This window comes from Thermobia domestica, chromosome 10 (assembly GCF_964235325.1).
Source record: "Thermobia domestica chromosome 10, izTheDome1.hap1.1, whole genome shotgun sequence".
NCBI classification, from domain to species: domain Eukaryota; kingdom Metazoa; phylum Arthropoda; class Insecta; order Zygentoma; family Lepismatidae; genus Thermobia; species Thermobia domestica.
In genome coordinates this window covers 134,030,141-134,057,246 of record NC_137463.1, presented here as the reverse complement: position 1 = coordinate 134,057,246, position 27,106 = coordinate 134,030,141, and the positions used below count along the sequence as shown (strand labels likewise).

Genomic DNA, 27,106 nt, shown 5'->3' with positions numbered 1-27,106 from the left:
CAAAGTTCATTTTCCTGTGGTTTTGGACAATCCTAGCTCAAACTATGCACTTGTGACCACGGGTCCATATGAACTTTTTTCCTTATTTTGATGTGAGGAATCCCTGTTTCAATTTTTAAGTCTAGTTCATTAACACCCTGTTGATCAACCGCTATAACGAAGAAAGTAAAAAGAGAGAGAACAGCGAAACTGCAGGAACAAACTATGGGGAGGGGGGCATCTTTGCATATATTAAACAAACACCCAACAAACGGTTTTACCAACCTAATATAAAGTTTTATTTTTTAAATAGCACTACGTCAGATTGTTATACGTTTCAAATCAACATGTCAAACGAAAACTTAAAACACTCCTTTTATTATTCAGCGTCGCCAACTAAGGATGTTGTAGTATCACAAACATCCAAAGTTTGGAATCCTCTAAAGCACACACAGCATAACAGATTCACAGGATAACGCACATCGAAAGTACTTTAGCGTTCGATGTCGTGGTCATAGTATGACTTCTTTCGAATGAATAGGAATGAAGATAGCAGGGCTTGAAAATTTTATTTATTTATTTATTTATTTATTTTAATAATAATAATAATAATAATAATAATAATAATAATAATAATAATAATAATAATAATAATAATAATAATATTTCTTTTTTTAAAGGCTTTATTTCGAAAAAATGTTTAAATAAGTATCATATCTTAAATTATTTTGCAGTTTACAGCATTTCGATGCCTCAAGCCGTTAGCAAGTAGAAGGTTCTCCGGATGACTGAAGTATGCATTCCTACGTATAACTGGACGATTACTTCTTTCGTTGAGTTGACCATTGCTTGAGATAATGAAATTAGTGTCCAGAGGTGTCGTGGTCCATCTGTGCAAGAGGGTTTTCTTTTAATGGAAAGCCATATGGGAGCATACAGTAAACTTTCATAATGTAGAAGGCTAGGGACGTAATGTTGTCCTTATTTTATGGGTGTCGTCTATGGTTAAGTAAAGACTGAAATGAAATGAAATGAAATCTTTAAGTTTTACGTCCCACGGTTATGCCGGTTAGGCTAAAGGAGACGGTGATGATGAGAGATGAGTGAAATGGTGGAATGAAGAAAGTGGGAGGAAACGGGAGAACCCCGAGAAAACCCACGAGCACGGTGTTTGTCCACCACAAAGTTTACTTGGCGGAGGCTGGGATCGAACCCGGGACCCCAAGCACCAGAGGTGAACGCTCTACCACTGAGCCACCGCGCCTCAGGATTCGGTCCGCTGTTGTAAACCACCGGGCTTTGTTTATCTTTACATTTTTTTTTCCTTTCTAGATCTGTAGAACAATATCCTGTTGAGATTGCTCTTTAAATGTCGAGCAGGTACTGTTGGTCGGTGCTCAAATTTTCCACATCTTGAAACTCGTTGATCCAATCAACTGTAATTTACTGAATTTTTTTTAACATTTAGACTATCGCACGATTCTAGTAATCTTTCAATAGGTCCAGAATATGTACTTGGGCCGGTGCTCTTCCCATGCAAGCTTTTGAACATATGTCTGAGGGGGAACTCATTGGCGTGTTGCATAGAAACAAATCTTTGTAGTGCTCTTCCCAGAGTATGTCCGTTGTTCTATCTATCTGTCCTAACGGAATATCCGGGATCTCCACTTCCTGTGGGGGACTCCCTTGCGCCACCACTGAACGATTCAGAATCATGCATTTTTGGATAGAGCAGATTACAAGCCTAAGGCAATAGCATGCCGCCACAGCTCAATAGCTAATAGTTTTGGAGATATTCACCCCCAAAGTTCATTTTCCTGTGGTTTTGGACAGTTCTAGCTCTGAAACTATGCACTTTAGGCCACGGGTCCATATGAACTTTTTTCTTATTTTGATGTAGGGAATCACCTGTTTCAGTTTCTCAGTCTAGTTCATTACCACCATTCATTTTGGATCACTTCAGTTTGGATAAATTAACTTTAACAGTTTAAAAAAAAATGCCACAATAACTTTCGTAAGATACAGTATATTTGCGGAATTTGAGATACATTTTATGAGGCCATTCACTATGCTCGAGTTTAGAATAAGTCAAGGATAAGGAAGCGAACTTTAACACTTTCCTCGTAATTTAGAAAATATTTCTTACGATAACTATTTTTTTTAATTTTTTTTAAATGTGGTATACATATTCTTTGGGGTTTTCTCTCCACTACTTGAGGATGAAATTATTCAATAATAAGGGAAGCAATAACTCTTCTCTGCTTAAAAAAAACATGTTTTGCGAAAATTTTCTAAAAGAATCTAAGATTTTTATGAAAAAAAATGAAATTTGTAAAGTATAAGGTGACGAAAATCTGCAATTCAACAAAAAGAAAAAGAAAGAAATGCTTTTCCTTTCTTCCACAATGCATAGCATCACTAGTTATAGTTGAAATTAACGTAGCTTTTATCATTCGACTCAACCAGCATTGGATGTCTTTCAGTTTTCTCTTTTTTTCGGGGAAAATCTCGTAAAATTTATCGGATTTTAATGAAGTTTGTGAGTTTCCACAGCCTTTCGGAATAATCTTGTTGTTTGGAATTGAACTACAATCAAGAACAAGAGGGAAACGAGAGCAATATTCACCCTATATTGCAAGTCAGCATATATATATGCAAAATAATTTTCCATTACAAACTACATAAAGATTATTCGAATTTGACAGAAAGTAATGTATATTTTCTCTTAGCTGTCTGGGTCATCCCTATTAGTTGTTGTTGAATTAAGTTTCCCTATAGCTTCCAAATTTCGATATTTTTCCTTCCAAACAATGTAAACTGGTGAAGCCATTTTTCCATTAACCATTTTTCTCGTTGACTTTGATCAAAATGATTCAATTATGATGTAATGTGCTGTATATTTTCGTTGAGGATTCCTAATCTCCGTTGCATGGAGTTTAAATCAGCCAAAAATAAAAGATTAGTAATTCTAAAGAAAAGTTCCTTGATAATTTCTGTAAACAACATTCGATTTTTAAACAATGTGGTGTGTATACTGTATATTATTTTCGGTTTATTCAAAATATTTACTTGTTTCGGTTAAAATCAATTAAGAATGAAAAGTGAAAACCCCTCCGATTAATATATATCATATTCCTCGATAACTTTAGTAAGCCCATTGTATTCTGGTGCAACATGGTGTATACATATTATTTCTGGGCATTCACAATCATCCACACTGCTTGAGTTTAAAATTAACCAGGAATGAGTGAGTAAATTTTGCTTCCCTCTTCCCCGATTCAAAAATTATATTTCATTATGTCGTAATGTATGGTAACAAATGATTTGCTTTGCTGCAATATAGCGTATTTTTGAGGCTTCGCAATTACGTTCTTGCTTGGAGTAGTACTTGACAACTATGAGGGAGTAAATTTTATCCCTCCTCCATTCTAGAAACTGTGTTTTTTGAAAATTTTGTGAAAACTCTCAGGGTTTTATGAAACGAGGTGTGTGATTTGTTTGAAATCACAGACTTACAGCTGTTGATTGGAGTTGAAGTTAGGTGGAAGAGATCAAATTCATTCAACATATGAAAATGTGTTAACTTGTCTTCAAATATTCCATTTTCACGAAATATCATGGAGAGCGGTCGGAGGTGTTAGGCTGACAATTGTGAGGCAAAATTCAGTGACAAGTTCAAGTCACTGTACGGAACATGCGCGGATTTTTAACTGTCTAAAAGAAGTTAAAAAGGGGGAATTTTATTAATTTAGCAAAAAAGGTGCAACATTCGCGAAAAAGGTGCAACGAAGTGCGTTCATTTCAGTTTGTTTTATGCCCGAAAGTACATATTTTTAACTTTGGATGTTTAACAACTACATTTTTAGGAAAGGTGCTGCACCTTCAAGTCCGCTTTCTATTTATTATTATATTTTCAGTTTGTTGCCTTTTTGAAACCTTGGTCTTGACAGTGCATGAATTTAAACTACAGCTTGTGGGAAATGTACCAATAAGTTAAGTCAAAAGAAATCTGGAACTGTTCATGAAAGTCAGCGAGTTCGACTGTATCTTCTGTACTCTTATATAAAAGAGTTAAGATAAGCGACTTTCTGGGCATACTACTACAAATAGAGTAGTTAAATTTTAATTGTAAAAAATCATTTTCTTAGGAAAACAGGATATAAGAAAGAATGTTTGGAAATACGTATCGTAAAAAGTATGGAGTAAGATTATTTTTAAAAGAGTAGTGTATAATAATAATAGTTAATTCCAACGGCAACAGCTATGTTAGTAATACTAAAACTATTGTTAATAATGGTAGCGAATAAAGAATAGTTAATTACGAGTATGACAACTACAAGTTAAATATACTACGGAGAGTTGAATATGATAAATATGTGTGTAAAAATAATTTACTTCAAATCAGCACAAAGAAAGCAAAATTTATGACGTATATAACTAAAACACATCATTATGTTACTAATACGAAGTCAATGGTGTGGAATAGAAAAAAAAAAAAAAAAAAGAGATATGAAAGATCTGGGAATCACATTTGATAGGTAAATATTTTGTCACCACACAAATGCTATCATGCAAACAGCAAGAAAGAACAATAGGATTTATTTATTTATTGGTTATTTCAGAACGATAGAATATGTATTTATACAAATTACCTCTAAAAACTAAGCTAGAATCTGGTTCTGTAATATGAAACAGTATATCTAAAACTTTGACTAACAGATTGACAGCATTCTTGTCACGGACGCGATGGTAGCGCCACAAGGGATTTTTAGGTCAGTGCCGTTTAGGGCTTGTGCCGCGAATGATTTTTAGGTCTTATGCCGTTTAGGACTAGGGCCGCGTCCCAGATGAGACGAGACCAGAAAAAGCTTTGGAAATGGAAATTAGATTGGAAAGAATTATTAAATACTAGATACTAGAAACGAGACGAGAATGCCTACAAAGGCTTGAAAATGAGACGAAAAAGCATATGGGCATATATCTGTTTTCTTGTTTTAATTCACTTAACGGCCGCATTGGATCACTATGTTATTGTAAATGCGATGTTAAGTAAACGTACCGTCCGTGTTCTTCCACTTTCAGATCGCAGATATGCTCAAGCAAAATCTTAGGAAAGCATACTGCTTGTGCTTTTTTTTTTTTTTTTTTTTTTCCACTTCGTAATCACTATTGTTCAACAATCAGTTTGGCAGCAGAAGTCTAAAGGCTGATTCAACAATAGTAAGTCTAAACCTTGCACGCCGCATACCTTTTACAATTTTATGTTAGGCCATTCAAAAATTTTCCTTTGAAGTTCATTCAGTTTAGAGAAGGGAAATTAAGTTCGTTGGCAAATTAGTTCCCAAGGAACTAGTTCGGAATAAAGGACTAGTTAAAAATAACAGTTCGTTTAGTTCGGTAGTTCCGAGCTTACTACAGAACCTGCGTACAAATTGTTTTCGATATCTGGCCGATGTGAACTACGCATGTCTAATTCAGTTGGCTGTAGATGCGAGCAAGATTAAGTCCGTTGCTTTACTCCTTTAATTGTGTGATTGTCTGTGCTAGTTAAGGGAAATAAAGCATACCCAGCGGTCAGTAGAATTTTATTTCAGTGCTTCCAGTGGTAATGCGAAGAAGAATTAACTCTGGTGTAGGTCTTTCACAAGAGGACTCCGGAAGTCTACAGGACTAATCTTCCGGCGCAAGTTCAAGTGATACTAGTGGCCAATTGTTGAAATCCAATAATGTGCCTTTGTGTTGGAGCCAATAGCAAGTTAACATGTTTAAAGAAAAGTACCCATGGTTAATTGTTTCGAATACTCTTGGCTGTGTAAGATTTCATAAAGTTCAGGGCTTGAAATTGTATTCAAGTGATGGCATATCGCTATCACTACAGTGGATTGCGGGTAATGTTAAACCTTTCAGGTCTACAATGGAAGTGCAATAACATTCATTACGGAAGAAAATTTTCGAACATAAGAAAAGTATTGCCCACTGCATCGCGGAAAAAATACTCTTGGAAGCTGAAAACCAGAGCTTAGAAAAACTTTTCGACAATGAAAGCACATGTAACTTTGAAACAACGTGTCGAGAATTCCAAGAGAGAAGTGTCCTCCCCCCCCTCCCCAGTGCGAGAAACAACCAGAGTTTATTCTGTACTTCTAGATTTAAATATGGAATGTAAGATCATAATGAAAGATAAGGAAACTGGTATTACGTCATTTTTAAAATAAATGAGTGGCTTTTGTAGTTAAAACATGAAAGTTAATGAAAATATGGTTTTGAATTATTGAAATCGAGTGCTATTCTTGTTTATTTTAAACTGACATCAACATAGTAATAGCATAGAACATACAAATATTAAATTCCAAGATTTAAATAAATAAAAAAAAAACCTTCTTACAAGGAACTGAAGAGGGTTCTAGTTAAATAATCCTAGATGATGTTTTACATTATCGATAATTTTCAAGTTCAATACTCTATCGGGAGTCCCTCAAGGATCTCATCTAGGTTCCTTTTTGTTTCTTCTTGTTATTAATGGTATTCCTCTGTGTAATAAAACTTCTCAAGCTCTTTTTGCTGCCAGTCTCAAATTATACTCCAAAGTAAGTTCAATTGATGACTGCGGGAAAGTATGGTATAATAAGGACAAATTAGTCCTTAATATGTCCAAGTGTAAATATGTATCTTTCACGAGGAAAGAAAACCCGATTAACTCTACCTATACAGTAAGTGGCACTTCCTTGTCTACCCTAAATAATATCAAAGATCTAGGAGTTACATTTGCTCAACACGTTGACGAAATAACGAGTAGGTCATATAGAAATCTGGGTTTAATTTATAGGATAGGGCAGGATTTCTACAAAGAATCAACATATATAAGGTTATATTGTTCGTATATGAGGTCAACATTAGAATACTGTTGTACTGTTTGGACACCAAATGTCACCAAATACTCTGATGCAATAGAAAATATACAATACTCTGGTGCAATAGATTTTTTTTTTTAAATGCTTGCACGCAAGAAAACCGGTTTCTACCCAAAGTATGTCCCCTACGAAGACATAGTAACGAATTTTAGTTTTCAACCATTGGAAAAAAGGAGATGCGCGTTTGGTCTGTTGTTGTTACATAAATTGTTAAATGGTAAAATTGACTGTCCAGAGTAAGTTTCAGAAGTATTATTACGTGTCCCAGTAGATAAGATTAGAACAGCGAACACTGGGACATTCTATTGTAGAAAAGCAAAAACTAACATGTTACGTAAGTCTCCTCTGCGGAGAATGTGTGCTTCATATAACGAAATAATTAGATTTCTTGTAGTAGATGTATTTAGTATGTCCGAAAATAAGTTCAAAACAATTGTCAGACAATAACTTCTGCATAATTAAACAACGAATATTTGTGTTTGTATAATAGTTATAACGCTATCATTATATGTACTCTTTAATCAACCCTCGCATACGAAACAAGAGTTCTTAGAATTAGTGAGCACTGAGACAAAATTCTTAGAATTGGAATGCCGCGAAGTTTCTCGCTCACAAGTTTCTGTGTGTGTGTGTGTGTGTGTGGTTGCCCACCTACTCTTCTCTTCGTATGGCCATATATGAACGAAGAATTCAACTCAGCTTAATTTTCTTCTCCCCATCTTCGGAAGCTGGATTACAGGGCTAAAGGCAGCAGCGGACTATATGCAAAAATGTGCATATTTTGTGTTAATGACAAATTATTAATATTATCATCTGTTTAAATGTGGTCAATGTGTTTTCAATAATCTAATAAGTACTTAATTATCTCTTATTAGTGAAGCAATTACCTTAAAACTGGATGTTTTGTGGGGACTATCTTTTATTCTCATAATGCATTCATGCGCCTTCATTGCGAAAGAAGTGGATAGCAATGACTGGGCGTGGAGAGTGAAAGTTTGGCAACGAAAGAGATTAGAGGATACAACCAACCACTCCAATGTTTTATACAGTGATAAACGCAATCTCAAAAGTTTAAATATAATGCTTTGTGTCAATTTCGTTAGTAATGTTTTAACTAGAAAAGTAATTTAAAAAAGGATTTCAATATGAAAATGCATCTAAGTTTTAATTATCTACAAAATCTACGAAATGATGTAACGGAGTAGCTTGTGCTAGGCAGGATAAAACCAGCATGTAGAAGGAGTGAATATTCTAACTAACGGTGCATTAAATTCTCAACTCCAGTGAACAGTGATTACGCCTACGCCTGCATTGGCTCGAGTTTCGTTACCGTAAATACGCGCGGAAATATCGATATTCGATCGTCGCGTAATACGGAGCCACATTATTACAATTTGAAAAGTATTTTAGTGCTTGTAAAATGTGAAGTACTACAATAATTAAATAGTTTGAAATATACATATCAAATATATGTTTTGAGTGTGTTAATTGATATGCAAGTGACGTAAAAGTGTGCATGCTATATAGTCATATTTTGTGTTAGAGGATAAGTATTGTGCATGTACCGTATCTGTTCCGCTATGTTTGCAGTTTCAGCAGAACAACAGGTTGGTATTGTTTTTCGCGGAATACATGGAAAAGAAATATATATCGCCCCCAACATTCCCCGAACACTGACCCTACACTGGGTAACCACGAATCGAACAATCAGCTGATTCAGCTGAGGTGGAAGCAGGGAATAACCACGAACACGATATATGTCAAAAGTCCATGGTTCGAATCCTGAGTTTCACCAGTTTTGTTCTCAGTTGGTTAATGTTTACTTGTGGGTTGGTATCACTTAGTCCAAGAGTCTGTTTTCTTCCATGAATCAGTACAAGGACATTCAAGGATTAAACCCGATACCATTAAATCTGTTTATACAAAGGGTAACCCACAGGAAACGAATCCTGATACAGTCATAAATTGGCTTATCCCGAACAGGGACATACAGTAATCGAACCATAATATCCTAATATAGTATATGATAGATAATTATCTACACGACCCTATAACTGGGCATTAAGCCTGTCGTGTTGTCTTTTTATAAATAAATAAATAAATAAATTTTACTTAGCCGTGACCTGATCATTATTAAAATATCTGATTTAACATTATTATTTAAAAAAATGCATTTCTGGATTACTTGAACTTTGTTCATTTGTCGTTCCGGCGAACCCTTGGTTGCGGCGCCCAGAGCAATCGCCCCGGTTGCTCTGCCCACGCGACGGCCCTGTTCATACGCCACAGTATATACACGCTGCTCTACAGAATTTAAGAACAGCTGCCGCAACAGTAAAGAGCAAAGTCAGTTCCAAGGATTAGCAGATAAACTTAGCTCCTACGATTTTATTAAACTTTTAGGACTTCTCTTCGATATTCTGAATGAACTAAAAAGCCTGTCAGAATTATTGCAAATGGACTGCACCATAAAAGGGCTTATGATATGATAAAGCTATATATATATAAATAGAGAGTTTAAAATGTACGCTAGGCGATAGTAAAGCTGAAATATTCAGAAGAGTTGAAACCGGGCTTCGCAGAGGCGTGTAACTTAACAAACATATTAATTTTCCATCTGTCGACAGGTGTCAGTTCGTATAGTGCATAGTCAATAACCTTAAAATGCGAATCATTAATGAAAACAATACCAATCAGAAATTAATAAGTTAAATGGAATCTGTTTTCAGTGACTCCGATGACATTCGACAAGGTGAAAAAGAAATCAAGGAACTTGCTTGTATGTAGTTGAGGGGCATATGTAATACTATGGGATTTTGAATGAAGCAATTATATGATTGGTGGCGATGGATAGATAATAAGCTATAAAATCGTGTACTACCGGGTGTTTTGTCTCAAAGTGTGGCCGAGCCGGTGTATGGTGTCATACTTCTAAGATGGCCGCTAATGCCGACATCAATGTCCTTTTAACGCTACACAAGCTAAAGTTATCAACCGATTTTCATGGGAAGTGGCTCATTTTATTTCTTCTGGTCACTACATGTGCCTTTTGCATAGATATTTGCCAAATAAATAGTTTCATTACTTCAAAAATTAAGAAAACTATCAAAATTGAGGTAAAATTAAATCGCTTTTTCAAACTTCAATGGGCATACCCACTAAACTAGCGAATGGGTTTTAATAAGTGTCTCATTTTTCTCCATGGCTATTATTTATACATATTGAATAAGTATTTGACAAATAGATAATTTTATTTATTTACCAATTTAAGAAAAAGTCGGCAAAATGATATAAAAGTGAGTCTTTTTGAAAGATATATGGCCAAATATCGACAAAGAAAATGGTGTGAGGTATAAAATGTTAACAAATCATTATGCCGTTAAATACATTTAAATTAAACAAAAGTTTCTGATTATAGGGTAATTTATTCTCGTATTGTAGTGGACCACTTCCTTATTGCTGTTAAAAAAGATACGCATCCAATTAAACAAAAATAAAAATTAGTAAACATGCTGGGTTGTAAAAGAAAAACAAATAGTAAAATACTTCAAATACACAAAGAAATTCTTTTTATTATTACAGAATTGTTTAGAAAGGGAACTAATAATAGGAATTAAACTTATGAGTCATTATATGAATACGACAGTTGAATTTGATCGTCATTTTCACTGTTGTCACAATGCTCTTCCTCTGCTCTTTATAAGAAATACCTGAAACCGTCTCTTAAATGCAACAGTGACATTCATACATACAATACCAGAAACAAAAGCGATCTTGCAATTCCCATTCATAATACAGCACTTTACCAAAAAGGTCCAAAATACACAGGAATACAAATTTATAACAGCTTATCATTCAACATAAGAAACTCAAAGTCCAATCACCTTTTTAAACCAAGACTAACAAAGTACCTACAAGAGTACTGCTTTTATACTGTCGCGGAAATTTATGAACATGTTCAAGCTAGAAACTTGTAGTTGTATGAATCAATAGAAAGGTACTTGTTTTATTATTACATGAGTAGTCATACTTATTTATATATTATTACAATCAAATATCTTCAATACGTGTTTCCTAAATACGAAATGAAGATAGCATAATGTAAAGAGAAAAAAAACTACAGATTCTCGCACTATGAATAAAACCAGGTACATGAATAGATAAGTTGTGGTATTTCTATGTATATATATGTATCATGTTGTAAGACTAATGTGATGTATAAGGAACTATAGTAGTAGTTTATTATATAGACAAAAATAGGATTTGACATGTTCTATACCGCATGTACAAATGTACAATACTGTGGTCTCCTGAACGCAAAATAAATAAATAAATAAATATTACAGTTAAGAAAAGATACGCATCCAATTAAACAAAAATAAAAATTAGTAAACATGCTGGGTTGTAAAAGCAAAACAAATAGTAAAATATTTCAAATACACAAAGAAACCCTTTTTATTATTACAGAATTGTTTAGAAAGGAAACTAATAATAGAAATTCAACTTATGAGTCATTATATGAATATGACAGTTGAATTTGATCGTCATTTTCACTGTTGTAACAATGCTCTTCCTCTGTTCCACATTTACTCAGTTCTGTACATCTCAACATTTGAACATGGCATTTGTAATTGACAGAATTGAAAGCACATCGTCCTTTGACACAACCGCAACGCGCCAATTTTAAAAAAGCTTCTGCAGAGCATGGTACATGACTCATGGTAGGAAAATACCCATTTTTCGTCTTTCCTATCTAAACGTAGATGGTCAGGGAGATCTGGTTGTCGAAGATTAGTCCGTCGTCACTCCATCACTTGGTAGTGACTTCTTAAGATGTGTTGGTGTAAAACTGGCTTTGTTGGCGGCAAAGTTTCACGTTGGACATGTTTTTCGGTAAACAGCCACCACCGGAGCTTACCAATATCTGAAAATAGTTTACCTTGTAAATATGCGCGACAAATGTACCTTTCTATCAATCTTTCATCTTCACATGTAAAACTTTCTGGGCAGTCTAATCTATCAAATGCCTCTAGAACTTTTTTTGTGGAAGATTCAAAAACTTTCTAGAAAGATTGCTTTCCTCTGTATCACACCCAGATAGAGAATGAAGTCCTAATAATGCCTTAACTTACTTGGGATTTAGGCAAGCGTAAATACGATAAGTTCTATTAAGCTCCTATTAGCTCCAATTCCGGTCACAAGCACACTGTCTGGTGGAAGCAACTGTAACCACCACAATAACAGAAAAAACATATCTGTATCTGTTGAATGGATGTGGGGAGTAGAAGCACAGGCCGATACATGTAAATAGTGTAAAGTAATTTTTGTATCAGCTCCTTCCTGACTACTTGCAAGTTCATAACATAGTTTCTCTACCGAAGACTTTGCCTCATTCCTTCAACTAACAGCTAAATTTTGCTTTATTTTCTGTGCATGTAATAATACTTTATGAGCGAGGTAAGTTGTCAACTCATCCTTAGTCTTGTGATGAGACAGTAAAGATCTCAAGGTCGCTTTTCTTGTATCTGTGGAGTCCGTGATTTTATATTGAACAGTCGTTGTTTGAATAGACTTTTTCTTTTTCATTGAGTTCTTCAGTGAATGTCCAATGTACGTGTAAAAAAACTAAGTGTGTTCGTCATATTTCGTTAGATACCGATCCATCTCCTTGATAAACTCAATTGAAAGGTCTCAACACGTCTTTATACTTAAATCTTTTTGTATACATTGTACCTCTGCTATGCCATAAATGACTGCCACAGAGTGTTGTATGGGAGTGGTTTGTTTTGAGTAAGTTGCTGGTCCATTGTATGTAGATGAAGTTTTTTGATTTGTATTGTCAGAGATTGGTGGTATAAGGCGTTCAAGAATTTTCATCAAATTGCTCTTGTTGAAAGGTAAAATCATTGATCCGTCCAAATCAAACATTCATCAGGGAATAGCTAATAACTCATAATCACTGAGACATTGCTACAGATCGATGTAGGGTCGACTCCTCCAAACAATTAGTAACGAAGCGAACAAAGAACGATCTGCCTTTAACTGCAATACAGTATCCGACAATTTCGTCAATACAACTCTGTGGACTTTACTACATAATTGAAGATATCTTGGTGTTCACAGACTACATTTATCTAATTAAATCCTTTCTTGTTAGAAAACGTTGTACAGCTGAAGTCCTTGTTCAGACATTCTTATTGTGTTGTTCTGGATAAATTAAAAAAAAAACTGCTTTGTTGAGATATTAATTAGTTCTTTACGGGCTTTGTCATTGTCAAAAGAGAGTCATACATTTTTTTGGGTATCTTTCGGATACCGAAACGCTTTGCAGCTATAAAATGGTATTGTTTGACCTGTTTCCATAGTTTCTGTGGATATCCTAGAAAGTTGAGAAGCTAAGAAAAAACTAGTTAGAGTCGGTTTTCGTTTAAGACACCTCCAAATATTTAATTGCTCTGGTTGGTTGTTCGAGAGCTTTATCTGTTCCTATAGAACAAAACAGATTTCCTCTTGTTAAAAACTCAAGTTTAGTTGCTAGTTCGAGGAACGAGGAAAAGTCTTCGGTTAGAAATTATATTACGAGCTTGCAAGTAGTCAGGAGGGAGCCGATACAAAAATTATTTTACACTATTTACATGTATCGGCCCGTGCTTCTACTCTCCACATCCATTCAACAGATACAGATATGTTTATTCTGTTATTGTGGTGGTTACAGTTGCTTCCACCAGACAGTGTGCTTGTGACCGGAATTGGAGCTAATAGGAGCTTAATAGAACTTATCGTATTTACGCTTGCCTAAATCCCAAGTAAGTTAAGGCATTATTAGGACTTCATTCTCTATCTGGGTGTGACACAGCAGATTGCTTCAAGAACAGAGGAAAGCAATCTTTCTAGAAAGTTTTTGAATCTTCCACAGAAAAAGTTCTAGAGGCATTTGATAGATTAGACTGCCCAGAAAGTTTTACATGTGAAGATGAAAGATTGATAGAAAGGTACATTTGTCACGCATATTTACAAGGTAAACTATTTTCAGATATTGGTAAGCTCCGGTGGTGGCTGTTTACCGAAAAACATGTCCAACGTGAAACTTTGCCGCCAACAAAGCCAGTTTTACACCAACACATCTTAAGAAGTCACTACCAAGTGATGGAGTGACGACGGACTAATCTTCGACAACCAGATCTCCCTGACCATCTACGTTTAGATAGGAAAGACGAAAAATGGGTATTTTCCTACCATGAGTCATGTACCATGCTCTGCAGAAGCTATTTTAAAATTGGCGCGTTGCGGTTGTGTCAAAGGACGATGTGCTTTCAATTCTGTCAATTACAAATGCCATGTTCAAATGTTGAGATGTACAGAACTGAGTAAATGTGGAACAGAGGAAGAGCATTGTTACAACAGTGAAAATGACGATCAAATTCAACTGTCGTATTCATATAATGACTCATAAGTCGAATTTCTATTATTAGTTTCCTTTCTAAACAATTCTGTAATAATAAAAAGGGTTTCTTTGTGTATTTGAAATATTTTACTATTTGTTTTGCTTTTACAACCCAGTATGTTTACTAATTTTTATTTTTGTTTAATTGGATGCGTTTCTTTTTTTAACTGTAATATTTATTTATTTATTTTGCGTTCAGGAGACCACAGTATTGTACATTTGTACATGCGGTATAGACAGGGGTGTAGCCAGCAGGTTTGTGTAAGGGGGGCCCGTCGTTTTTGAGGGGGGGCCAGCTACAATGCACAAAGCAAAAAAAAAAGTGTTGCTGCTAGTGTTTTTGAGGCCTGAAAGAAAGGAAAATTTTGGTTTTCTTCTGGAAAACTAAATACACTATTTTAGCTTATTATTATTATTATTATTATTATTATTATTATTATTATTATTATTATTATTATTATTATTATTATTATTATTATTATTATTAACCATAAATTATATTCAAGATAGTTTTTATTATGCTTAATCAAGAACTACTGCCCGGGACCAAACGCTATACTTTTGTGCATAACTATAAAGGTAACCAAGAAAGTTCTGTCCCTTTTCGTGGAAGTCTGTGTTCAATTGGACCTCACACCGTGAGTTGAATGCGAGTGGAGTTAAGGCGAACGTCAGTTGTTGGTGTGGGTATATCCAACATACTACCTGGTTGTGGCAATTCAGACACACCGTGAACTTGCGTAAAGACAGAGAGAACATGGGACATCCACAGAGCGTCATAAGAGCATGTATGCTGAACGAGTTTAACTGGAAGTCAAACGCCGCTGTAGCGGGACAGAAGATATGCCAGGACTTTGGTGAGGGTGTCGTGACAACGCGGACATTGCAGCGATGGTTTAACAAGTTTAAGGACGATGACGAAACACCCGAAAACATCACGTGCCGGAAGACCCACACATGTACAAAGAGGAACTGGGACTACAATTCAGTGTGTGGAAAAACCATTCGGCAGCACATCCATCAACTTGTGAAGCACTACAAGTTGGGTCAATGGGTCTCACATATTTTGACTCCGGGCCAGAAGGAAACGCGGCAGTCGCCTGTGTTTATTTACTGTTTCGGAGCCATTTCTGGACAGGGCGTTGACATGTGATAAAAAGTGTGTCCTATACGAAGCTCCACGGTGCCGTCATCATTGGTTAGCATCCCATGAACCGATTTCAAAACAGCCGAAACCAGCACTGTACCAGAATAAGGTCCTTCTGTGTGTTTGGTGCATCGTGCATCGGGAACTGCTACCAGCTGGTCAGAGTATCAATGCAACTGTGTAGTGTCAGCAGTTGAGCTGTGCTCAACAAAAACTCAAAACTCTGGAGCCATCACTTCTGAATTGCAAATGGCTCCTCGTTTACGCGACAACGCTAAGTCCCACGTGGCTAGGATGACTCAGGACACCATTTTCCGCCTTGGATGGGAAACGATATTGCAATCACTATATTTCCCCGGGTAGTGTACCGTCCGATTATCACCTGTTCCATTCTTTGGACACTCACCTTAGAGCTCGCCAGTTCAAATCCCTAGTAAAAGTCCAAAATGCATCTGATACTTTCTTCGTTTCACGGCCCACCAAGTTCTATCGCGATGGATTCCATGGCCTTCCAGAACGGTTTCAGAAGGTCGTCGATGCTGATGGGGACTATTTTTGATCTTCCAGGTTAGGTGACATATCAATGTTCGAAGGTGGTGGGTGAAAAAGCAACAAAACTTTTTTTGGTTACCTTTAAATTTAAGACCTTGTATACAGAACCTATCTACACAAGATTGGTTTTCTTTGAAATTTCACTTAATTTCTTTACGGTTTCCTGACAAAAATATTTATTATTCGTGACTAAAAAGTAAAAAATATTTTATTACAATGAGTAGAAATCAAAGAGAGCGAATGAAATCCAAATTGAATAAAAACATTGTTTCTCACCAAATTGTCCATCCTCTATGTCTTTTAAAACACATGTTAAAGCATATAAAAATATACTTGTTAAAGCATATAAATCGGAGTAAATTGTGTAACCTGCTGTCACAAAGAAAAGTATCCTATATTTCGATTAGTATAAGGAAGAGATACTATACTATTTTTCGATCGGTATGGAAAAAACAATATTTCTCCTTACTATTTTATCATAAATTATTAATTGTCAATAAAATTTGTTACTTTTAAATGAATGAAGCGAGATAATTTTACTATGATGTTTTAAAAGCTGGTCATTTGGGGGGGCCAGGAAACCATTTGGGGGGGCCCGGCCCCGATGGGCCCCCCCTTGGCTACACCCCTGGGTATAGAACATGTCAAATCCTATTTTTGTCTATATAATAAACTACTACTATAGTTCCTTATACATCACATTAGTCTTACAACATGATACATATATATACATAGAAATACCACAACTTATCTATTCATGTACCTGGTTTTATTCATAGTGCGAGAATCTGTAGTTTTTTTTCTCTTTACATTATGCTATCTTCATTTCGTATTTGGGAAACACGTATTGCAGATATTTGATTATAATAATATATAAATAAGTATACTACTCATGTAATAATAAAACAAGTACCTTTCTATTGATTCATACAACTACAAGTTTCTAGCTTGAACATGTTTATAAAATTCCGCGACAGTATAAAAGCAGTGCTCTTGTAGGTACTTTGTTAGTCTTTGTTTAAAAAGGTGATTGGATTTTGAGTTTCTTATGTTGATGGATTAGCTGTTATAAATTTGTATTCCTGTGTATTTTGGACCTTTTTGGTAAAGTGCTGTATTATGAATGGGAATTGCAAGATCGCTTTTGTTTCTGGTATTGTATGTATGAATGTCACTGTTGCATTTAAGAGACGGTTTCAGGTATTTTCTTATAAAGATTGCCGTTCGTAATATATGAAGGCAAGGCAGTGGGAGAATTTTAAGCTTACGGAATATTCTTTTGCATGATACTCTTGATTTTGTACCTTTCATTGTTCTCAGTACCCTTTTTTAATATTACAAATTTTCTTACTTTCTGCGGCGTTTCTCCAGTGTACTATTCCGTACGTAAGTAGACTCTCAAACTGACTATGATAAATTACTTTTAATGCTGATATGTTGAATGATGTTTTCACACTTTTTAAGGCATAGTACACTTTACAAAGTTTCTTTTGGAGTACAGATACTGTACGTGTCTATCCCACGTTAGTGTGTCACTTACCCAGAGTCCTAGAAATTTCGTTGCTTTAACGTTATCTATAATTTTATTTTTAATAGATATGATTGGATTATTTACATTTTTATTTCGAGAGTGATGAAAGTTTATTACTGTAGTTTTATCGGTATTTAATTTTAATTTATTATTTTCAAGTTATGAGTTTAATTCTTCTATTGTTTGTTCGATACTAACTTTCATTTTACTGTCAGTGTATTCTAGACTTGTATCGTCAGCAAACATGGTTGGTTTGGATGTTTTTATGTAAGCTGGAAGATCATTGATGAAAATTATAAAGAGAGTAGGGCCTAAAATCGAGCCTTGTGACACCTCGCATTTTATTGGTTTGATGTCAGAGGTATATTTGGAACTTGTACCCCGTTGATCTGTGTAATCAATTACTATGGCTTGATTTCTAGGAAGTGGTCCATTACAATACGAGAATAAATTACCCTATAATCAAAAACTTTTGTTTAATTTAAAGTTATTTAACGGCATAATAATTTGTTAACATTTTATACCTCACACCATTTTCATTGTCGGTATTTGACCATATATCTTTCAAAAAGACTCAATTTTATATCATTTTGCCGACTTTTTATTAAATATGTAAATAAATAAAATTATCTATTTGTCAAATACTTATTCAATATGTATAAATAATAGCCATGGAGAAAAATGAGACACTTATTAAAGCCCATTCGCTAGTTTAGTGGGTATGCCCATTGAAGTTTGAAAAAGCGATTTAATTTTACCTCAATTTTGATAGTTTTCTTAATTTTTGAAGTAATGAAACTATTTATTTGGCAAATATCTATGCAAAAGGCACATGTAGTGACCAGAAGAAATAAAATGAGCCACTTCCCATGAAAATCGGTTGATAACCCTTTAGCTTGTGTAGCGTTAAAAAGATATCGATGTCGGCGTTAGCGGCCATCTTAGAAGTATGACGTCATACACCGACTCGGCCACACTTTGAGACAAAACACCCGGTAGTACCAACACCACCTAGATTACAAAGCCTTCGCACTGAGTCGCAAACATTGAGTGACGTCACATTGACTAGGCAAACCGCAGAATTCGAGTGTGTCCTGTTTGTTGCGGATCAAGTGAAGATTTAATGTATTTATTTAAAGTTTAATACCAGTGTTGTGTTTATTTTAAATGTGCAGAAGTTATTAAAAACTGACAAAATGGTATACAAATGTTGTGTACCTAATTGTCGCGGAAACTACAGTAAAGAAATTAAAGTACATATATTTCAGTTTCCCACTGATGAAGAAAGGAAGAAAAAGTGGACACATGCAATTAAAAGAAATAATTATCTTCCAAATAAAAACTCTAAGGTAAGAATTAGGAATTAATTTTTATTAGTTCTTGTCATTTTTAGATACATAAACAAATATATCTCATAGCTTAATAGAGTGCAGACGTAGAATAAATAGTCAGAAATATGCCAATTCAAGGTTAAAATCAGTGACTGCATATAAAAGAAAACTGTAGGCTTAAGGTAAACGCGCCGGATTTCGACAGGTTAAGGACCTTTTTCAAAATCAATTGCCTATTGTGGCCATAATATTGGTCGGTGTTGGCCCATTTTTTTCCTTGAAATGTACAGTCTCTACTAATACTAAAAGTCACTTCAAGGCTCAAATGCTAATGTTAAAATTTTTTATGAAACTGGAACTCGCCAATGGAACCCGAATTCGACACACTTCACCTGGTTTCGACATTTGCGGTATCTGAATTCGACACCTTCAATTATATCCATGTAAAACATTAAGTCGGCATTATTAGTAATAGTAATCTCTTCTCAGCTTCAAATATTGTTTTATTATTATGCAGAAATAATCAGACGGACAAAAGAACACAACTTAAATTTTCTGAACTGAGTAGTTACTTCGATGATCCTCAATTCGACATGCTGGAACCTGATTTCGACATTCCATATCGAACTGAGGTTACAACTATCGGAGAATTATGCAACAAATAGCTTTATGAAAGACTTTGAACATACTTGTACGTTTAGATATTCAGTTAAAATTATATTTGCACTACTGAGTATAAATTCGACAACCTTGTCGAAATCCGGTTCACGTTACAAATAAAGGCTCGTGTTTTCGACAACCCCCCGTTCATGTTACATCACAACCTTTGTCCTCACATAAGAAAACAAAACGCACTGATTGAAACTCTTTTACAACATTAAAGTACCACTATTTGCTTGAAGCAAACCTAACTTTAATAAAAGTCTTACGAAAATAACCTGCCGTCTTATGATTTTCTTAAGATTATGTGGTTTTTCTCGAAGAGTGTATCACACATACAACAATGTCCTTCTTTTCTCCATGCGTATGACTCATCTACTGTAACCGCACTTTTGACACGAGAAAAGACACTCCCATAATGTTGCCACTTCTTTTCACGATCGCAGGGATGACACCTTACGCTTATTTCACAACATTTAAGCACAGGTATGTCGAATTCGGGTGCCTGTCGAATTCAGGCGCGTTTACCTTATTAGATTTTAATTTACATGTTGTAGAACTTCTACTTCAAGTACGAAACCTGAAATTTCACTTAGAAATTCAACGTTGCATATATGAATGCTTAAGAAGTATTGTACTAAGTGACATTTTTATTCGCTATAGGAAGTTGCGTGCAGATTTACAACAGGTCAGTAAATTAATAGAAATATATTTATGCACTTTTGTTGCTTGAAATAATTCCCTAATACATTCTGCATTCTTATTTTACAGGCACATTCCCAAAGTATCGCGCACTGATTGACAATATGCATGCTATTTGATGTAGCATAAAAATCTATTTTTTGTGTACAGATCTACAGTCATAGGTAGAATATTAACTTCTCTAAGCACCAAATGCAATCTCACTGACTTACGAAGTGTTTCTTAAGGGAGGTATTGGGTACTATCTTATTTTAGGGTAGCACATTTACTTTCATGACATATATTAACAATACACTATTACTGCCTTAGAAAGTGTTTTAATGATTGTATGCGAATAAAGTGAACTGATATGAAGTAGTGCAGGAGGAAGGGAAACGAGATATGTACGATTTTCTATAGCACAAAAAAATCACAAATCGTACAAGACTTCTTATGCATCCATACATGGAAGATTGAACTTATGAGTGAAATTTCGGATTTCCTACATGAGGCAGAAATCCTCCGAAAGTCGGAATGTTCTCTTTCTCATGCACTCACTCATTTCAACCGTGGAATTACCAACTTTATTCCTACCTGTTGTAAGTTTGCACCAAATATGTTATTTGATTTGCCTAGCTATTCTACGCCTGCGCGCTTGATACTGAAAAAAGCAAAGGGTAACATGTACGAGTTCCGTAATTTTGCATTTTAAAGTTCCGTAAATGAGTGCGAGAAGGCACTATATACCATGTGCTATTTCTTTACAAATGCGAAGTTTAGTACTTGGGCGAGAAAGTACGTTAATACGAAATTATCATTTGTTTATGGTCGAAGCTTCGTACATGGGTGCAAAAAGGCGCATGAATACAACAATTCGTTAATTGTTTAAAGATAGGGTTCCATACATGGGCGTAATAAGTAGTATGAATACTTAACATGTAATTAGAAAAACAACTAAATTTTGAAAATGAAACCTGTCTTTAAGCTGCAACGAGAGATGATATTCTAAATATATGACTATTTTTAAAACTTGTATAATCCAAATTCTTGCGAGTGAAAAGAAGGCCCAGAAGGAATGGGCTTTAACGTAGATTTTAGTATCGGCAGGACTGACATTAAATCTTTGGGACTGAAGGATTTTTCTAATCCTACGTTTCATTAGCAGGTCAATGTAGTGACACCAGAGGAATTTACTTGTTATATTGCCATAACATTTAGGTAGTGTAAGAGATGTATTTACCCCTTTTACCAATTCACATTAACAAGAAGAGAAAAGGAAAAAGGGAGAGAAAATAAATAAGACAAAAGAAGCACAAAGTAAGGGAGGAGAACGGAGTCAAACTAATTCTAACCTACAACTTCCCCCTCCTGCTTCTTCAATTTCGATACTTTCTCTGACAATTACTTTTCAGAATCCATTCTACGTTTCAAGAATTGAGCTAAAGTATATTATAAACATAACGTAGTATGAACTTAGCATAGGATAGTGGTTAGCATTCTTACTTCGCGATCGAGAAGTTTTGGGTTTAAATCCGGTGGCCAGCTATCCTGATTGAACCCAAGGCGAATGGTTGATGATGCATCTAATATACACCTTTTCGACTTCGTTCCCATTATTGTTGTTGTAAGTGTTGATTATTGATTCAAGTGTATAATGTACTTATTGGCTATATCTGTAAGATAAATAAAATAAAAATAATATTTACATTATCTTTTTATCCTTCTAGGTTTGTGAACTGCATTTTCCAAAGGATCAGTTAGTGTGGGAAACATCTCATTTTGACGAGAAAAGTGGAAAATTGCTTACTGTGCCACTAAAAAAACCAAGGTTAAGAGATGACGCGATACCAACATTATTCCCTGGTTGTCCAGATTACTTATCTTCAGAAGGCACCTGTAGCCGTGACTCGCCTTCGTTGAAGAGACTACGACGAGAAGCAAATGCTGTGGAGCAAGCCATTGAAGAGAGTCTAAAGACATACAAAGAATATGAAACACAACACAAAGTCGACACATTTGAGAACTTTGTTGATCTGAATAAGCGGACTAAAATAGATCCTTTTTGGACTGTAATATATCGCTTAGATATGGTACTTTATGTTCGAATTGATTCCACGACTATTCCAGAATTGACGTATTCTGTCGTAGTTCAAAAAAATTTACAACTTCATTTATACTTTAAAGGTATTGAACTTAGAAATTTCGAAAAGTTCGTTTTACCCTTAAGAGTTCATTCTATTTGTGAGGTGGAAAACATCCTGTTCTGCGTTTCGAATGCTGCAAACAATGTAAAATCAGATGTTTCTCATAAATGTGACATTTTAGAATCGGTTTTACTTTCACTTCAAGAGCAAGAAGATGAAAATCGTGCATTTTATAAATTCTTCGCCTCTCAAGTTGAGCTACTACGAAACAAGAAATCGAGGTACAGATATCCATGTGATTTATTTCTGTTCAGTTCATTGTTGTTTGTAATTTCTCCACATGCTTATAAGTTCCTGAGAAGTCACGGGAATATAATTCTTCCTCATCCATCCACTATCAGGCGAATTTGCTCATCCTTTCAATGCAGTCCCCAATTAGAACAAACGGAAGAGAACTTGTTGTTTTATATAAAAGACAGAATATTACAATTACAATCGTATGAAAAGTTTGTGGTGATGATGGTGGATGAAATCTACATCAAACCATTTATGGACTACAAGGGTGGAAATGTGGTTGGTGCTTGTTCTAATAGTGATAATGTTGCTACAAGTGCGCATGTGTTTATGATAGAAAGTGTGCTTTCATCGTTCAAGGAAGTTGTACATGTTTTGCCTGTGAGTACTTTCACAGCTTATGATTTGCATGGTGTTATTCGAAATATCATTTGCGGCTTAGAAAAAGTGAAGGTGAATGTAATTTGTGTTGTAACAGACAATAATGCAATTAACAGAAAAGCAATGTCCATGTTTTCCAACCCTCCTAAATTAAGTATTGTGTAACCCCACCCAAGTGATATCAACAAGCCACTATTTTTTGTCATTGATCCTGTACATCTCAAAAGTGTAAGAAACAACTGGTTAAACCAAAAAAATGATAGTAGTAGTGGCCCCGTTATATCTAGTCGAGTCAGCAAAAATTTTTGTGACGTCATAGGTCAAAGGTCAATGACCTTGGCCCGGGGTCAATGACCTAGGGGTACCTAGGACCACCCCCTCTAAATTTTGGCAGGGGTACCATGGCCCACCCCCTAAATTTTGGCAGGGGTACATAGGACCACCCCGCTTAAATTTTGGAAATTGTTAAATCTAAAAATTTGGTATGGTAGCCTAGGACCATAGTATGTACCTCTATCAGTATTGGGTGTCTATGTCGTTCCCTTTCATGGGTAAAAAATTGCCAAAAATTCAAATTTCGGGGGTTTTTGACCTAATTTATCCCCTTTGATGAGGTGTTATTACCCTATATAGTTATATGGGCGTATACAGGGGTCCATTACCTTTCATAAGACATGTGAATATTAATGCACCCCTTTAAAAATTTGGGAGGGGTACCTTGACCCACCACTTCATTTTTAGAAATTGCCCAATTTAAACATTTGGTATTATAGTATAGGACGCTAATATGGATCACTATAAATTTGGGTGGTCCACCTCGTTCCCTTTTAGGGGTACAAAATTGCCAAAGTATAAACGTAAGCAATACGTTGTACCACGTGTTTGGTTTTCGACCTAATTTATCTCCTTGGATGAGGTCCTATTACCTTATATGATTATATGGTCATGTATAGGGGTCCATTCCTTTCATAAGACATAGGTACATTAATGCACCCCTTGAAAATTTTGGCAGGGGTACATAGGACCCCCCCTTAAATTTTGGAAATTGCCAAATCTAAAAATTTGGTATGGTAGCCTAGGACCTTAGTATGTACCTCTATCAGTATTGGGTGTCTATGTCGTTCCCTTTCATGGGTAAAAAATTGCCAAAAATTCAAATTTCGGGGTTTTTTGACCTAATTTATCCCCTTGGATGAGGTGTTATTACCTTATATAGTTATATGGGCGTATACAGGGGTCCATTACCTTTCATAAGATATGGGTATATTTGTGCACTCCTTTAAAAATTTGGGAGGGGTACCTTGGCCCACCCCTTAAATTTTGGAAATTGACCAATTTAAACATTGGGTATTATAGCACAGGACCCTAATATGTATCGTGATAAATTTGGGCGGTCCACCTCATTCCCTTCTAGGGGTACAAAATTGCCAAAATATAAACGTAAGCAATACGTTATACCACGTGTTTGGTTTTTGGTCGATTTTATCCCCTTTGATGAGGTGTTATTATCCTATATAGTTATATGGTCATGTATAGGGGTCCATTACCTTTCATAAGATATGGGTATATTTGTGCACTCCTTTAAAAATTTGGGAGGGGTACTTTGGCCCACCCCTTAAATTTTGGAAATTGACCAATTTAAACATTGGGTATTATAGCACAGGACCCTAATATGTATCTTGATAAATTTGGGCGGTCCACCTCATTCCCTTCTAGGGGTACAAAATTGCCAAAATATAAACGTAAGCAATACGTTATACCACGTGTTTGGTTTTTGGTCGATTTTATTCCCTTTGATGATGTGTTATTATCCTATATAGTTATATGGTCATGTATAGGGGTCCATTACCTTTCATAAGATATGGGTATATTCGTGCACTCCTTTAAAAATTTGGGAGGGGTACTTTGGCCCACCCCTTAAATTTTGGAAATTGCCCAATTTAAACATTTGGTATTATAGTACCGGATCCTAACATGTATTATGATAAATTTGGATAGTCCACCTCGTTTCCTTCTAGGGGTACAAAATTGTCAAAATATAAACGTAAGCAATACGTTGTACCACGTGTTTGGTCTTTTGGCCCAATTTATCCTCTTGGATGAGGTTCTATTACCTTATATGGTTATATGGTTATGTATAGGGGTCTATTCCCTATCATAAGACATAGGTACATTTGTGCACTCCTTTAAAAATTTGGGAGGGGTACTTTGGCCCACCCCTTAAATTTTAGAAATTGCTCATTTTATATATTTGGTATTATAGTACTGGACCCTAACATGTATTATGATAAATTTGGGTGGTCCACCTCGTTCCCTTTTAGGGGTACAAATTGCCAAAATATAAACGTAAGCAATACGTTGTACCACGTGTTTGGTTTTACCTAAGTTATCCCCTTGGATGAGGTTCTATTACCTTATATGGTTATATGGTTATGTATAGGGGTCTATTCCCTATCATAAGACATAGGTACATTTGTGCACTCCTTTAAAAATTTGGGAGGGGTACTTTGGCCCACCCCTTTAATTTTGGAAATTGCCCCTTTTTACATGTTTTGGTATTATAGTATAGAACCCTAATATATATTACTATAAATTTGGGTGGTTTACCACGTTTCCTTTGATGGGTACGAAATTGCCAAATTTTAGTACAACCACGTGTTTGGTTTTGGCTCAATTTATCCCCTTGGATGAGGTCCTATTACCTTATATGGTTATATGATCATGTATAGGGGTCCATTCCATATCCCCTTAAATTTTGGAAATTTTCCAATTTAAGCATTCGGTATCATAGTACATGACCTCAACATGTATCATGATAAATTTGGGTGGTCCCTTTCATGGGTAAAAATTACTAAAATATAAACATAAGCAATATGTTGTACCATGCGTTTGGTTTTTGGCCCAATTTCTTCCCTTTGATGGGGTTCTATTACCTTATATGGTTATATGGTCATGTATATGGGTTCATTTCCTATCATAAGACATGGGTACATTGACGCACCCCTTGAAAAATTTGGGAGGGGTATCTTGGCTCATCCACTCGGTTTTAGAAATTGTTTTAATATAAGCATTTGGTATCATAGTACAGGACTTCAATATGTACCACTATAAATTTGGATGGTCCACATCGTTCCCTTTCATGGGTAAAGAACTACCAAAAATCGAATTTCGGAGGTTATTGACACCTATTTAGCACGTTATATGGTTTATTACCTTTATATGTTTATGTTCCCTTTTAAATTTGGGAATTATCAAATAACAAAATTCGGTAAACGTTTTCTAGGACCCATTGGTGTTCCTCTTATGGCCAAATATTCAAAATTTAAATGTTATTGACCGGCTTTATTATTGAATAAGTACAGGATTTATTACTTTTTCATAAGACACAGGTGTATTTGTGTACCAATCTTTAATTTTGGGAGGGGTACATTTCTTATTGTCATATCAATAATTGGTAATTGTTCTTTGGGTAAATCATTATGATCACGTGATCAGTTATTGACCTATGATGGGATTAGGAGTCCAGGACATTGGTACATTGAAACTTTGTAGGATAATTTGAGAATGCGTCATTGGTATTGATTATTACAGCCAAATATAAACGTAAGCAATACGATGTACCACGTGATTGACCTTGATGAGGTAGTGTACAGGGATACATAGCTAACCTTATTGAATCTTATGACTCATAGTCTTAAGGGAATACATGCTACAACACTGGCAAAGTTATTGTTGATGCAATTTGATTGGTTGATCACTATCTTTCGTGCAATCTGATTGGCTGATCACTATCTTTCGTGCAATCTGATTGGTTGCTGATTTTCAAATCTTTGCTGCATTCAGTTTTTAAGTTTTGTTTAACATTTAAAAATCTTGGTTTCGTTCAACATTTTGGACTCACTGATAAATATGATCAAAACCGTTTATTTGTTAATCGAATAGTTAAAAACCGGATAAAGTTTGACGGTTAACCGTGAAACGTAAATTTTTTTAGTTTGAATTTTTTTGTTTCAGAATTTTGTTTGAAATTTGTTTCAAAATTTTTTGTTTG

The 27,106-nt window shown here is 35.2% G+C and overlaps 1 protein-coding gene across 1 annotated transcript; it reads left to right on the top strand.

Annotated features, from left to right (window-relative positions):
• The first annotated feature begins 18,688 nt into the window (after positions 1 to 18,688).
• Positions 18,689 to 23,220, top strand: LOC145661614 (uncharacterized). The gene is made up of 2 exons (XM_081726935.1): positions 18,689 to 18,913; positions 21,964 to 23,220. Exons 1-2 carry the CDS (start codon positions 18,761 to 18,763, stop codon positions 23,218 to 23,220), a joined length of 1,410 nt encoding a protein of 469 aa, XP_081583061.1. The 5' UTR covers positions 18,689 to 18,760.
• Positions 23,221 to 27,106: the final 3,886 nt, after the last annotated feature.